We start from the raw sequence: 14849 nt of genomic DNA, 5'->3' as shown, positions 1-14849 counted from the left end.
TTTTTTTTTTCCTCACCTTAAGACACAAAAAGATACAAGGATGACTGACTAAAGTAATGATTTTGTAGAGCCTAATACTAAAAGAGAACTTGAACTTTAAGATTAAACTAATCCTTCTATTGAATAGAGAGAGTAACTGAAATGAAAACCTTTACAGTGTATCTGTCAGTATTCAACATAGTAAAACACATCTAATTCTTCATTCACTGTAAATTGCTTAGAAACCAGAAGAATACGAACTACTTTACCAAAAGATGTGTGAACTGGAGTCTGGTGCAGATGTTGGAATTCAGATTATTTTAACATGAATTGCCATGTAACAGTTGCACACTTTGCACTTTGTAAACTCTGCACACATTTGGGGCAGGAGGCCAGAAGGTGGCAAAAACCTGGGTACCACTGCTAACTGTCCTTAGAAGAGAGAATGTTAATAGGTCTGGTCTAGGGCTACGTGTCTACCACGGCCACTGCCAGCTTCTGCTGACAGTCCTCAGAGATCAACACGCAGTGAAAACGTGAAAGAAATCCCTATTCTCTACAGAAGGGAGCACAGCCAGCACTAAGCCTGGTGCTGGCTCAGTCTCAGCCTGCACACAACTGTTCCGTCTGTAACTGCCCTGACAGTTCTGTCAGAACAGAGCAACCATTGAATTTGTCAGCCACCAGCGTCTCGTTGTTACCAAAAACTGTGAGGGTGGCAGAGCAGAGGGAAAGGTTGCCCAGCGAGGCTGCAGAGTCTCCACCTCTGGAGCCTCTCAAAAGCCGAGTGGACGCCATCCTGGGTAACCGTGGGGCTGCAGTTGTGTGGTAACTCCTGCAGTGACAGCCACCGCTGAAACTGCTGCAAAGCTCTGTGGAGAGTCTTCACCAGAAAAGGCTTAAAAGGTGAGCTTAAGAGGTGTAATTCCTTTGCTGTTTTAGAGCAAGCATAATGGTCTGAGTTGAGATGGAATTAAATCACACTGACACGGGGAGCAGGCAAGAGATTGCAATGACAATAACTATTGCCTGGTTATTTTGTTAGCTGCTTCATATGAGGCTTCTGTTCTCTTCACACCAAGTGCCCCACAATACCTCTGTGAAAACTGCCGAGTTTTGAAAAGCAGCACAGTTAGCAAACTGTACCAACCTCAACGCACACACAGCGCTATGAAAAGACAGACCGTCTCTGCAAACAGGGATATCCAACAGTCAGACGTGCTTATACGTTACTACTGACGGTCTTATTAAACTTTATTCTGATTCGCAGGATGTGTTTCATCCTAACAAATGTTAAGAAAAGATGAGAATTTACAGACCAGTTCAGAAGGAAATTATGAGTGGGAAAAAGAAATTAACGTTGCATGGCATGAGGAAAGCCATACAGCTGGAAAGCACTTTCCAGAACGAGGCATCACTACATTAAAGTAGTAAGAAACTTTTTAAGGATTACCAACAACAGTGGGCTTGGTATTTTAAAAACCAGTTTTCTTCTATGTTCCATTCCCATCCTATTTTTCAATAGAATTGACAGGCAACTGTAGACAGAACTCTGTAGCATGGTTCAGTGGCTATGTATACGGTGCTTTATTTTAATTGCAAAACACTAATAATTGCCCTTTAAAGGATCTGTGTCTTTCAAAATTAAAATGCTTCTCTGTGTGTGTACTTGTACGTACACAGGCAGCCCAACCTGGTGAGAAGGCAATCCAGGAGGAGCCAAGTACCTGGCCTTTCCAGTCAGGATGACCACTCACACTACACCAACACCGAGCAGGAGCTGAAGAAAAACTCACATTAAGTGATGCAGTTCATCAGCCAGCCTTCTGGGATAAGGAAACAGGCCTCTGCCATGTAAAATACATGCATTAGGGAAGATCAACATTTAATTCTTTTGCTCTCAGGACTCTGGAGAGACCAGAAAAAGGGAGAAACTAGCCTGGAATGGATGGAAAATTCATTATGGCCTGAGTAACAGAAGTAATGAAGTGCATTGAGTCAGAAACAAACCAAGTAAAGATCAGAATAAAAGCTCCAAATGGACAGTCTTTGCCAACTATGCTCGTATTTGACATTATTTGCTCACTTTCTGGCATTTATTTCTGAACTCTGGATTACTTTTTCAGTACACAAAATACTAGTGTTCTCTTGTAGCGCTTACTTAAATAACCAACCAATTTTTAAAGAAAACAGTGATAAATAGAGGTTATTAGGACCACTGAAGTAATTTCTATTCATCTGTTTCAAGGGCAGGATTTTTTTTTTTTTTTCCTCATTTATATGTACATAGGATATATCACTGGAATTAGCTTCTGGGAAAAGACATTCAACCACATTAACTACTCCCTGCTCAGCAAAAAAAAAATAGTTTAACATCTTAAATAACTGTCAACAGCCACAGAAAGTGGGCAAAGCAACACAGAATAATCAAAAACAGCTCCATATTTTAAGCATGAAACAATGCTTCTTCTGTTGCAAGATATTTTTAGAGTAACAACACAAAGTCACACTGAAGCTTGAAAGTACTCCAGTACAAGTTCAATGTTCTAGCTAGTGGATGTGTACTTTATGCACCACAAAGTCCCTTTGCACTTAAAATTCAAAGCCTAATATCATAAAGAGCTTGGACAGAAAAAGCCAGCTTAATTTGCACATTTAGTTTTAATATGCAAACTTATTTTATTTAATGATTTCAAGCTTTTCAATTTGCCAGAAGGGGATCTAAAGCTCCTGATGCTCTCAGCTTGGTTACAAGTGTATTAGTCAGACAGAAATGTTTTAACAAGACATAATGCAAGAAGGGTGGGGGTCAAATATGCATTTAACTAAACAAGTGCAGCTGAGAGTCGAACCATTACTGCTACAGGGAAATAACTCCGAAAAGACTTAATTTTAAAATAATGATCAAGTAGTGGGTCCCAATAAGAGATCAGGCCTTCTTGCATAGCAACTTCACTTCTATCTTAAAATAGCAATTTAGTTGCCATTAGCCAAAAAAAAATTGTGTCAGTGAATTTAAGCACATTTATGTTTATCAAAGTGCTGTGCTAGTGCTAATAGTAAAAGGAGAAAGAAAAACTAGAATGGCAGAACATCATACAAACGATCACAGCTCATGCATTTGAAAGCCATTTTATTTTTCAAAAAGAATACTAAGTATAATCTCAATCTTAATTGTACCTGTATAAAATGTTGATAAAGAGCAAGGCATACAACTAAGAGTATGCCAATCTATAGCAGAACATAATGAAGAACCAAAAGCATCCATTCTATCCTAACATTCAAAAGCTTTTTACACTCCTATTTAGGTCAAAGCTACTTATATAAAGATACTGGAATACAAGAAGAAGGAAAACCAAAGGAAACTAAGTCTCAAAACAGTATTGCAAAAACTTAAGTCTGATCTACAGGAGAATCAAACAAGATCCAAGAAGAACTTACTAATAGGAACTTTTTTGTAGCCCAAATTAAAAAAATCTGAATATGAAGACAATCACTGAAAGTACAATGCACACGAATACATAAGCACTTCAATGCCTTTTATTTCATCATCCACAAATCAAAACCACTGATCTCATTTCTCCGGATTCTCTACCTTTTTTTTTGTTGACATAATAATTTATTTCTTGTTATTTGAGTACCACAAGAATGTCTAACAAGCCTCTAAGCTGGAAAACCTAAAAGTCCCAACTACTTACCACATTAATTTCTACTGAAATCAACGAAGTTTTCATGCATACTGTGTACTACATTTCATGTTAAACTTCTGATGGGATTTAGTGCAGGAAGAACACTGCAAACTAAGCACAATACTTCCATTATTCGTGTTCCTTCAGGCCTGATATTGGGTCAACAGAACGACAATGCTCATGCTACTAAAAAGCCATCTGAAATAACTGAGCATGTTTTGTAGAAATTTAATATACAGGATTTTCTTTTCAAGTTGAAATACATTACAAGTATTTTATATTGAATGGTCTTTTGCTTAGTAAAAAAAAAAAGCAGATAAGCAGATTCCCAGAATGCAAGCAAGTTGCTGGCTTTAGGATAGTTAAAGAAAACAAACATAATTATATGCTGCAAAGCAGCTGGCAGCATATAAAACCAACAGGAAATACTAATACAAATCTATCTCTGAAGCATTTTCAAGCATTTATGAATGAGTAGCTGAGTAGAACTTCTACTAAACCAATCATAATTAAAAAGTATTTTTTATGTATATTCTGAAATTTATTATTTGTATTCTTTACACTATCACCTCATCACGAACACAGAACAGACTTGTAGGTAACCCTGCAGAACTTGAGTTTGAACAGCCGTCTTCTGGCTCTGATTTTTTGAATTGTGACACCAAGATATGAAGTTTCAGTGCTATATTAAAGTAAAAAAGGTCAGCTCCTTCCAGAATTTAAGAACCTCAACAAAAGAAACTGGAAAACATACAATCCACAATCAACGATGAAAACAACACAGGAGAGCAGAAAGAAATTTCCAAGGCAGTTAGAAAGAAACACAGGGTAAAAATAAAGACAAAGAGATGAGCTTATCTTAAATCTAGAAAATAAAGCCCATTAACAAAACAAAGGCAAAAGGCAAAGAGTAAGAAAAGAAAATGGGTGCCCAGTGAGAGCTACACTAACAGACTTCCAATCAAAAAGACTAGATCTGCTGCTTCCTACTAAAAAGACACCTAAGGAATCTTTAAAGGACTTGGAACTCCTTCAGAATTTAAGGAGATAATATTTATTTGATGATAATAACCTGACAAAGAAGAGAAAACACCAAATCTTTACTTTGTTTCTGAGACCGAATGAAAACCTTGAGAAACAAAGGGAAACTGAGAGAGCAACTGCTGTACGTTTCCAGATCGGTGTACATGGGATGATATAAAACCACTGATTACTTTCCAGGACACAAAAATTAATGTTCTTATTTCCCTCTTCCTGCTTGGTTCCAAACATTCAAAAAATAGTTTTCCGTTACTTTGATGTGACAGGTGCAGATTGTGGGTTTTTCCCCCTCAAGTTCTGTCCTTTACCAAGTATGTAGATCACTTTAATGGAAGGAAGGGAGACAAGACAAAACAAAATCAATTCACAGATACTTATTTCCATACAACAGAAACAACTATGTCTGAGGGGGTACAAAGACAGGTTTGCTTCACATTGCAGACGACCTGAAAAAAAAAGATGGATGGAGAAAAAGTTGGATGCCTGGGTCAAAAAATTGGCTTGTTTGAAATTCTGTTCTTTGGCACATCAGTTTACCTAAATACAATAGCAACTACCTTGTCTTCAGATCCACGTTTAGAAGTAAGTTTAGTAAGTATTGTTTTGGAAAGTTGTTCTTTGCCTGAAGGACGTGCTGTCAGCACTGCTCTCACCCATCTTCAGGTATGTTTGCACATACTGATACTCAATCACGTATGTAATTACGTATGTGCGTGTTTAAACACACAAATTTTGCTTCATTTAGATTTTGCCTAATCCTACAACAGTCACCTACCTATCAGTGCCTCCCAGCCACATCTAAATAAACCCATTTTAGTAAAACAACTGTAGAAGAAAGAATTATTACTGCAGCGACCGCAGGACCTGAGCCCAGCTACGTACCGCTAGCATACTGCTACTGGAGCAGGCGGAGGTGCCGTTTTTCCAGCCAAAAGTGATATTCCCACATGACAGTCTTCCCCCTGATCAGGGCAGAAGTTATATAAAGACCTTCAACCAGTCTTTAGCACAGCACTTCAGTCTCTCCCAAAAGCATCAGCATTAGTTCCTGCAATCTTCAAGATAACCCTGAATTTAAAAAGTTATTAAAAATTATAATTAACATATTCAGCAGCTAGATTTCAAAAATGTTATGCACAGCTTCAGCTCTTATGTCAGGGCAAATGAGCAAATTCTAACATTAAAATCCATACAAGCTATTTTTAAAAAAAGTCCTAATTTCTTTTTGTTCTTTAACCCTTTTACATACTTTTTAATACTACAGTTGTGCCTTCAGTGCAGGAGCAAAAAACCCATTCCTATTTGCCCTGGTTCCGCAAGGCCAACAGATGTAAAACCAATAAGATATAGTTAATGCACAAACAGGAAGTTCTATTCAGTAAAACAGGAATCATCCCACTCAGATTTGAATTACACAGACTTCCAGGCGTTCCTTTTATGCACAAGGAAACCCGTGGGACAGCAGGGTTACTTCAGTTTAGGAATAAGCTACTGCAGTTTGGCCTAAACCTCTTCCACCGTGACTTCAGCCATAGTGAGACAATCACAAGTGGCTACCGGAGTTACGTGCAGGTGTTGCTGCTGCCAGCTGCAATTCAACACCTCAGCGTCCCTCCTCTGCCCACCGGGAGGCAAAGTGTGACAGATTTATCAGGCACCTCCGCAGAAGCCTGCGAGCACCTTCCTACCTCAGCTCTGACATGGCTATGGCAGCTGAAGAGTTTACTACCTGCTAGCTGTTCAGCATTAATCCTAAACTGGGTCGGTATTAAAAACAGATCACAGAAGTCTTCCTGATGGGGTTCAGTTTGGCACTACTGAGCTGTGCTCTCTTGTCTACTTCTTGCTACATTCTGAAGCTCTGAAAAACCTGAAAACTTTTTCAAAACTTTGTCAGCAAAAAAGTTGAATCTATGTGCCCACAAAGCTGAAAGAAGCATCTACATTTACTACTGTACTACTCTTGTAAATGGTGGCTAGGGTGGGTGTGTTCACACTGTCTCTCAGGTCAGCTTCCATCATCAGCACACATTTTCACTCTCTTCACAGTTCTTTAGAGAGTAGTAAATTTTAAGAGCTGTTGTTGTTATTAAGGACCTGAAGGGCCATGAAATGGGACAACTGTACAATTAAAAGAATTTCCATTTCTCTTTGTCTCATTAAGGACCAGGGACAGGAGTGAACAAAAAATAAGCTCTACAAAGACCAATGTTCTTTGCCTTGCTTCACATCTTCTCTAAAAGCTGAGAAATGCCTTCACAGCTGGAAGAACTCAAAGGTCCTTTGGAACAAAAAAAAAAACCTATTAAACTGAACACAACTTTATAGGAAGTCCTGAATGTAACACAGAATGGAACACACACATTTCTCTTCAAACTTTTCACAACATCTTCAAATACAAAATAAGCTAAAATCTCTGGAATCCACTGTATGAATTAATTACTTCCTTTTAAAAAGCAGTTCCTGCGCTCCTCCTTACTCTATCTTTCACCAGCCAGGCATTTATCACTGATTTTTCCCAAAACTTGGTTTCCATAACGTTCAATTCATACATGAAACTCTAGAGCTTTGCTTAAAAGACAAAACAAAAAACCCAAACCAAAAAAACTCCCACACTCCAACACTCCCCTTGGTGTTCAGAAATACAGCAGCATTGTATTTGTAAAAACAAAGGGAGAAAATCCTTTCTTTTGCACACATTAATCCAGACAGATGTGATGAGATCCTAAAATAAAAATAATATGTGTTTTCTGACCTAAAGGAAAAAGGCTTTTCAAGCTTCAGATTTTAATCAAAGCCTGGTCAAAGCTCCATTCCAAACAGCCTGATTTTCCTTTTGAGCTTAAACCAATTTCCATCTAGCATTTTAAGGAAAAATGTACCACTGAAAGCCTCACCACAGGAATCTTTAACCCACTATGTTTAAACAACTCCAGCTGGTAACTTCAAGTCAGCAGTACATACAAAATTAACAGGATGCCTCTTGTCTTGCTCTGTGATCACTTCTGTGCACCTTTGATCTAGTGTCAGTGTTTTTTCTTTCCAGGATAGCTCTCATCGTTCAGTCACTTAGAAAGAAACCGTGGTAGAGTACAAACTTCAGAAGGCCACAAGAATTTCCTGAAGAACATGCTACCTGCCAGATGAACACAGAACTGCTTTTTGCAAGAGAACACTTAAAATACCCTCCCTTGGAGGACTCAGTATAACTCAGTACAGCTTTAAAAGCTGCGATGCAAGATATGTGTATAACTGGCTTATCAAAATAGGACTGCATTGTTTTAAAGGTTCTGACTAACGTGAATGTGGCTGTCTATACTACATTCTGTACTTAACACACTAAAGGAATATTTGGGTTTACATTTTTTATTCTGGGAGTAATAAATTTGTGTTGCCAAAGAGCATAAATTTACAGATAAATTAGGATCTAACTCATCAGAAAATCAGATGTGTTAGTCTACATTAACAGTTTGAAGTTAAAAATTTAACTGTGAAGAAAAGGCAACTGTCACTCAGGTCTATCAGCTTTCCAGGCACTGCAGCAAGACCTTGGCATGCCCCACACAGGGCAGGCAGGTGTAATACTCGGCCACCAACACTTGCACTTCTGTCACTACCATCCCTTCCCAAAGGGCGCTGCCGGGCCTTCTCTGCCCTCAAAAAAGGCAGTTAAGAGTCCTGAGTTACCCTTCTTCCTGAAAGGTAATACAGGTGAGTAGTGGCCTACTAAATTTATGATTAATAGTAAAATAAGCTGTATTTTTTGAAAGTAAAATTTGATTAATTTCACCTTCAAAAATGTCTGTAGTTAAAGCAAAAATGAGAACATAACCTTGATAACCATCTTAAAAACTTTTCACTAAATTTATTTTTAATAATTTTTTTCTAAATACATTAATAATAAAAATTCTATCACCCATAACACATAATGGTTTTTTTAAAAATAAGTAGTTTAAAGTATATTTCAGTAGTTCCGGGTTCTGAACCTCTGGTCTCGTGTTTAGGCTGGCAGGACAATGCACGCAGCCTGCTCTCAGCATTTCTATGGCAGGAACCAAGAGCAAGCTGCCTCATTCGTCCTTCCCAGCAGCGATTCTGGACCAGGGCGCTGGATGCACCCTCCAGGAAGCTGCAGACCCTCTACTGGTGGTACTGGTGCCCTGCATGTCAGCAGAGAGGTGGGGCTGGTGGCCTGCAGACCTCCCTGCAGCTGGCCACTGCAACAGGATGCACCCGCTGCCCTGAAAGTGGGCATCGCTGCTGCAACAGAATACATTTAATTGCTGGATTTATAATGCACAACTCAGCTACGTTACAAAATATTTTATTAATAGTCATACCTGAGTCTTTCTTGTTCCCTTTTCCACCCTCTCGGCTCTTTTTTAAAACTGCCTTTAACATTTTAAATGTTGCTCCTAAAGGATAACAGAAAGAAACAAAAATAAATGCAACATTAATAATATCCATTCACACAAATCCAAACACAATAAAGACAGGCTCAATACAAATAAAACAGTGAGGTAATCAGAAGAAACGTTCCAGTAGTTACATTTATTTTTTACGATGTAGCTTAGTTAAGCAAAGTGCTGATGCATAAGGAATGTTTTAATACTTGAACTAAGCAATTAAAGTTCACTGTCTTCTTATACAGAAAAATAATACAGCATTCTCCACATTCCACATATAATTAAGGTTATAAGGCTAAGCCTGTGTAAGTTACTGTAAGACACTCCGGTGAAAATAAAGCAGAATTAAGGTCTAACTCCTGAGCGGAGTTCATCACGCAGCCAGGGGAGCAGTTTGAAACCTGCTATGGGGCTGGAGACTCCAAACGGCAGGAGCGTAAGCAGATGGGTGACAACAGGACGCAGTGTCACCCCACAACTGTCCTCACCTGTACACAGTGCATGGCCAGCCAGCACAGAAAATGCTGAACAAATTCCCTACATCACTGTCCTGCTACGTATATGCCTACGTGCCCACGGACCCGTGCCAGAGCGCACACGCGTTTCTGTCTTCCATATCTCAACTCTAACAATCAACTTCAAGTGAGCAGCAGTTGCAGATTTCAGAGGTTTATTAATTACAAGAAAAATAATATTTGGGATGTAAACCTGGAAGACCGTTGTTTCAGATAACTATCTTCAGCTACAAAGCAAGGAAAATGGAATGAAAGGAATTATGAAGAGCACTTCTTTCTCAAAAAGCTTTCTGGAGCATCTATAAATTCTAATTTCCTTTGTTTTCTCTATTGAAAAATTCCAAAGATATCTCATTTTAGAAAACTTGCAGTACAGAATATGCAACAAGGGGGGGTGGGGGGCGTAATCTGACTATGTTGGTTTATGTAATGGATTACCCTAAAAACCATATGAGATCAACAGGAAAAGCAAAAATCTTCCATCCAAAAAACATGGATTCTTCAGAAAGTTCACTTACTATGAAATAGAACAGAAACAGAAAAATCAGCACAACAGAGTTCTTAAGCTTTCTGAATAACTGAAGCACATACAACTAATACTAATTGGAAAACTGGAAGGTTTCTAGAGCCTGAACTGTATTCCACGCACAAATCCCCGGGTCGGTTCCACACAGGTACGGCTGTGCACACACACACGGCCAGGCAACATTTGGAGCAAGCTGTACCAAGGAGTTACACTCCTTAGTATCCCACACCACAGGGTGAGCAGGCAGCCAACGCACCATCTTCTGTGCTCTGCATCTCAGGGGACGTACCCGCTAAGGATTACACACAGGGAAAAAAAGACATTCTGCTAATACTATCTCTCTGCAAACTACAGGAGTGAAACAAGTCCTATAGTATTTTCAGGTGTTTCCCAAAGAATGTAACTAAGCAGCCCTCTCCAGTTTCAGCATTAAAAAAAATTGAAAAAGCCCACAAAAACACCCCCAAAATTGAATCATGTAACTGAAAAATTGAATAAACTAAAAGGAAGCAAATTATTATTATTTATGGAATACAAACTGTAAATAAATTTCTGAAGATAAGCATCACTATACTACACTAGAACGTTGAATGCCAATTGGGAAGAATGAAGCGATTTTTCAAACATATACTCTATGTGCCTATAGTATCAGTGACTCGGCATCAGTCCTATTCCAGTCAAAGGCTATGTGCCAGCTCTCAACACATCTGTCCACCAGTGCAGAAAAGGCTGGATTGAAATAACATGGTTAATGACACCCCCCCCGAACAATGCTTGATTTTCTGGAAATGAGAAAATAGCTCCTAAAATTCAACCACAAGATCATGAGAAAGAAAAACTAAATGTAACATGAGGAAATGTTCTTCCTTCCTCACTTGTCCGGATGAGCTAGATACAGAGAAAATCCGCAACAGCAGAGGATCTTCTGAGATTAACAAACAGCACTGACAACTAGAAAAAGAAGTTTAAAATGGAACAACCTGAACCAAAATTTAACTGCAGCCCTGGTTACTTCCTTTGAAATACCATACACTTCATGTTGCCCAACAGCCAGTTACTGGGGGGATGAGAAAGACAGACAAGAACTGCATCTCCACTCTCACTCATCACATGTGTTCCCCAACTGTTTCCCCTTCCCCAGCACTCAGGCTTTCTACCTCTGCAAAGGAAAAAAGCAGCACTTCTGCCTTACACAACAGCTTCCGTGAAGAGCAGTAACAAGGGAAACCGACAAGCTGCAACCTCAGGTATGCTGTTAGAAAAAAAGGAAGAGTGACTTTTCTGAGAGACTAGGACACGATCAGCTGGAACCAGCCCATTTGACAGTAGGAGAAAATAAACCACTTACAAAATTGTATGAAGACCAACACTGCCTTTAAAACAAAGGAAGTCCTCACTGCACTCTGTCTGGGGCTAACGAGGCCTCTGGAGGAGCCTGTGTCCCACTGTGGGCACCACGACTCAGATCTGGGCAGGCGGAGGGAGTGGAGAAGGCAACGCCAGAGATCAGCATCAAGACATTGCAACTTAAGGCTGTTTAATTTTAAGAGCAGATGACTTGAGGAGAGACCTAACTACGTTAGCCTGTTCTGTATTTTAAGACTGTTACACAAAAGGGAACAATCATCCTATATATCAACTCTTGATAGACCAAGTACTAAGTGTCTGCTTTGCAGCAGACAAAATTTAGCTTAGACACCAAGAAAAAAACCTTCCTAGCAGTATGGACAACAAACTACAGGAAAACTGCCAGCCCAAGGGAAAGAGCAGAATATTTATCTCCGAAACAGACATATGCAAGAAAAAAACACACACAACTGGTTATGGCTGGAGTAAGACGTGTTAGGCTGAGGATGAAAGATCCAGACAAGTTAAGGTATTTCATGTGCATGACACAGTTGTCAGCTGATGGGGACAAAACCACAAGACAAGCCACAAACCTCACAAACTTCTGCTTCAAGCATAAAAAGAGATTGTAAACTTCAAAGCTTATTTTTCTTCCAATTCTATCAAAAGCTGTTTAATAATGAAGATTTTTCAGATGTATCAGATCCACAAGCTGGAGGATGTACTGAGCATTTCAAAAGCCCTTCCCACACCTGTTTTCTGTGGTGTCAGACTTCAGCCAGGGGGAACAGGCAGGTTACAAAAAGGTTCATCAGAAAGCTGTAACCAGTTATCAAATAGCTAGTTATGAAACTGCAGGTAAGAAGGAAAAAAGCACTAAAAAAAGGGTTCAAACTCTAAAGATTTAAGCAGCTTTCCTTTCTTTAACAACTGGTATCACTTACAGAAATTTAGTGCATGAGGAAGAATATAGTTTTTTGATTAAATAGAGTCTGGGGGTGTTTTGAGAAAGAGTCATGTGAACACTTTATTTTTTGAAAATCAAATCCATCTTCAAACAGGATTAACAAATCAAGAATCTAAGAATATCTTCCACAGTTTTGAACAAGTATGAGGGAAGAGTGACTTTACATTAAAGATTATGTATAAAAGCATTATTTGAATTATTACAGATATTCTAATGTTACAGACAGCTAGCTTTCCTCTATCCCTATAAAATATTGGCCTTTATTAGGTATGGAAAAAGGTATTTCAAAATATTACTTCTTGTAACAGCACAGGATTAAAATTTTCAGATTAAACAAAAAAGTCTTATACACACATAAATAACTCCAACTGTGAGAGCAAGCATCGAAAAATTAGGAAATTAGTTATTTAAAGGCTAGACCATGCAATCCAAATTTGTGCTTCTTTTGTGCATAAACTGTGCTAGAAACTTTAATTCTGTAAGAATGTCCTGCCCACCCAGCAGGTGCAAAGGATGTCCACACACAAACCAAACCCTTGTTTGTACACAGGGCACTGGCTGGGGCCCAGGAAAGCCCCTTCTCTTCCTGGCTCTCCCACAAGGTCCCTGTGACACACAGCAGCTAAAGACTGCTCAATCACCTTAAACATATTTTTCCCACAATCTGAGTGATCCACCTCCCAAGTTCATGCAGCATTCTTTCAGAGCAGCTTTCTCCTTGTGCAGATCACGTAGGCTGCGCTGGCCGCAAGGGCACACACATCCAGTGTGCGCTGCATGTACTTTGGCTGTACAAAGTAATTAAAGCGCTATAGCGAATGTTCTTTGCCCAAGCACCAGGCTGCTTTGATGTTTTCTGAATCGCACAACTGTGTGAAGTACAGTCCTGTTACAGGACAGCTGTGATCTACATCTCATACCTAGCAGCCACCCTCTTAGAAGTCTTCATTGTTATTTCTTCCGGCAACCAGTACGCTCCATCTCCATTGTTCTCTTTCCCATGCTCTTGATCACCATTTTAAAAAGGATCTTTCTAGTTTTAGTACAAAAGTCTTAAAAAAAAAAAATAAATCTGAAAACAACTATTCTCACTCATCTCAAATCCTTCCAGCCACTTCACACTATAACATACTGGTCCATGTAGGAGTCTGGAACTAACACAGACTTTGTGCTTCATACTCAGGCACTGGTCATTTGTTCCAGAAACCTAGATAGAAAAACTTCACCTTGTAATATTAAAATCTGAAGGTCTTACATTCTTTGGAAACCATTTTTATATGTAATTTGACAGTTCCTTAAAATGAAAATTTTCTCAGCTCATCTTAGTACATTGCAATTGAGGTAATTGTACTCAAGGGTACTGTAGCTTTTAATGTTACTAGCAGGCATTCACAGGTTGTTAGAGCATTTAGTGAAGAAAACAGTGTTCAACCATAAAATTCAAAGCTGAAACAGAATGCATATGCAGAAGAATGGGAAATCTAATTACAGCTGCAGCGACATTCTTAATTTGGCATTCCCTAACTTCTCCTTGGCTTTGAAACATTAATATTTCCTCTAAAATTATTCAGTGTTGTATATTGTTGGTATGTTGTAGGATAAATTTTACTTACAAGCATATTAAAATCTCTTGAGTCTTGCAGAACGATAGTGACTTTATTAAAATTCAGCTGGTATCACCACATGAACAAGGAAGAAATACTCGACCTGAAGTCTTGCTGAAGTTCAGAGAGCATCTCTCATCTGCCCCTATAGAGACAACTGGATGCATTTTTAATTTTTTTTTTCCAAAAGTGATACAGCTTAGTGGTGTAATGCAACCAGAACCAAAAATACAAGAGGGTCATTATGAAAGAGCTTGGTTTCACAGAGCTGATCATGGGTGGGGAGACTACTGCAAGTGAAGACAATCACACTGTTGCAAGAGAACTGGATCTTTCTTAAGGAAAGTATGGTAATAAACACACCATTTACAGGATCTTGAACAAGTGCAGTGCTACAAGAAACCCTCCTCTGTAGCAGCTCAAAGAGAGAAGAAATGTGAGCTTAAAAAAAGTCAAGTGAAAAAAATAATGGGTGTTAAGAGGAATCGATGCACCAGGCACAAACTGTAACACAGGAGGGTCCCTCTGAACATCAGGGCTCCCTTCTCATGTGAGGGTGGCCAAGCACTGGCTCAGGTTGCCCAAGCACTGGAGCAGGTTGCCCAAGCAGGCTGTGGAGCCTCCCTCCTGGAAGTAGTCAAGCGCCATCCGGACATGGTCCTGCGCAGCCAGCTCTAGATAACCCTTCTTGAGCTGGGGGCCTGGACAAGGTGACTTCCCGTGGTCCTTTCCAACCTCAGCCACTCTGTGATTAATGAAGATGCTGAGCAGGATG

The 14849-nt window shown here is 39.3% G+C and overlaps 1 protein-coding gene across 8 annotated transcripts in view; it reads right to left on the bottom strand.

Moving 5' to 3' along the window:
• TANC1 (tetratricopeptide repeat, ankyrin repeat and coiled-coil containing 1) overlaps window positions 1-14849 on the bottom strand; it is an 88858-nt gene that overhangs the window by 54802 nt on the left and 19207 nt on the right. For 3 of the 8 annotated variants that reach the window (XM_074873930.1, XM_074873929.1, XM_074873927.1), the window contains one exon: window positions 9050-9124. The exons of 2 other annotated variants lie outside the window; for them this stretch is intronic. In XM_074873930.1, the coding sequence (XP_074730031.1) occupies window positions 9050-9110 (61 nt within the window). In that variant the 5' untranslated portion in view covers window positions 9111-9124. Of the gene's footprint in view, window positions 1-3677; window positions 3699-5591; window positions 5672-9049; window positions 9125-14849 lie in introns of those variants that run through there. 3 more of the 8 variants (XM_074873932.1, XM_074873933.1, XM_074873934.1) reach the window with 3 other exon arrangements.

This window comes from Strix uralensis, chromosome 6 (genome assembly GCF_047716275.1).
Source record: "Strix uralensis isolate ZFMK-TIS-50842 chromosome 6, bStrUra1, whole genome shotgun sequence".
NCBI classification, from domain to species: domain Eukaryota; kingdom Metazoa; phylum Chordata; class Aves; order Strigiformes; family Strigidae; genus Strix; species Strix uralensis.
The sequence above is the reverse complement of the archived record's forward strand: the minus strand, read 5'-3'. Positions and strand labels throughout refer to the sequence as shown.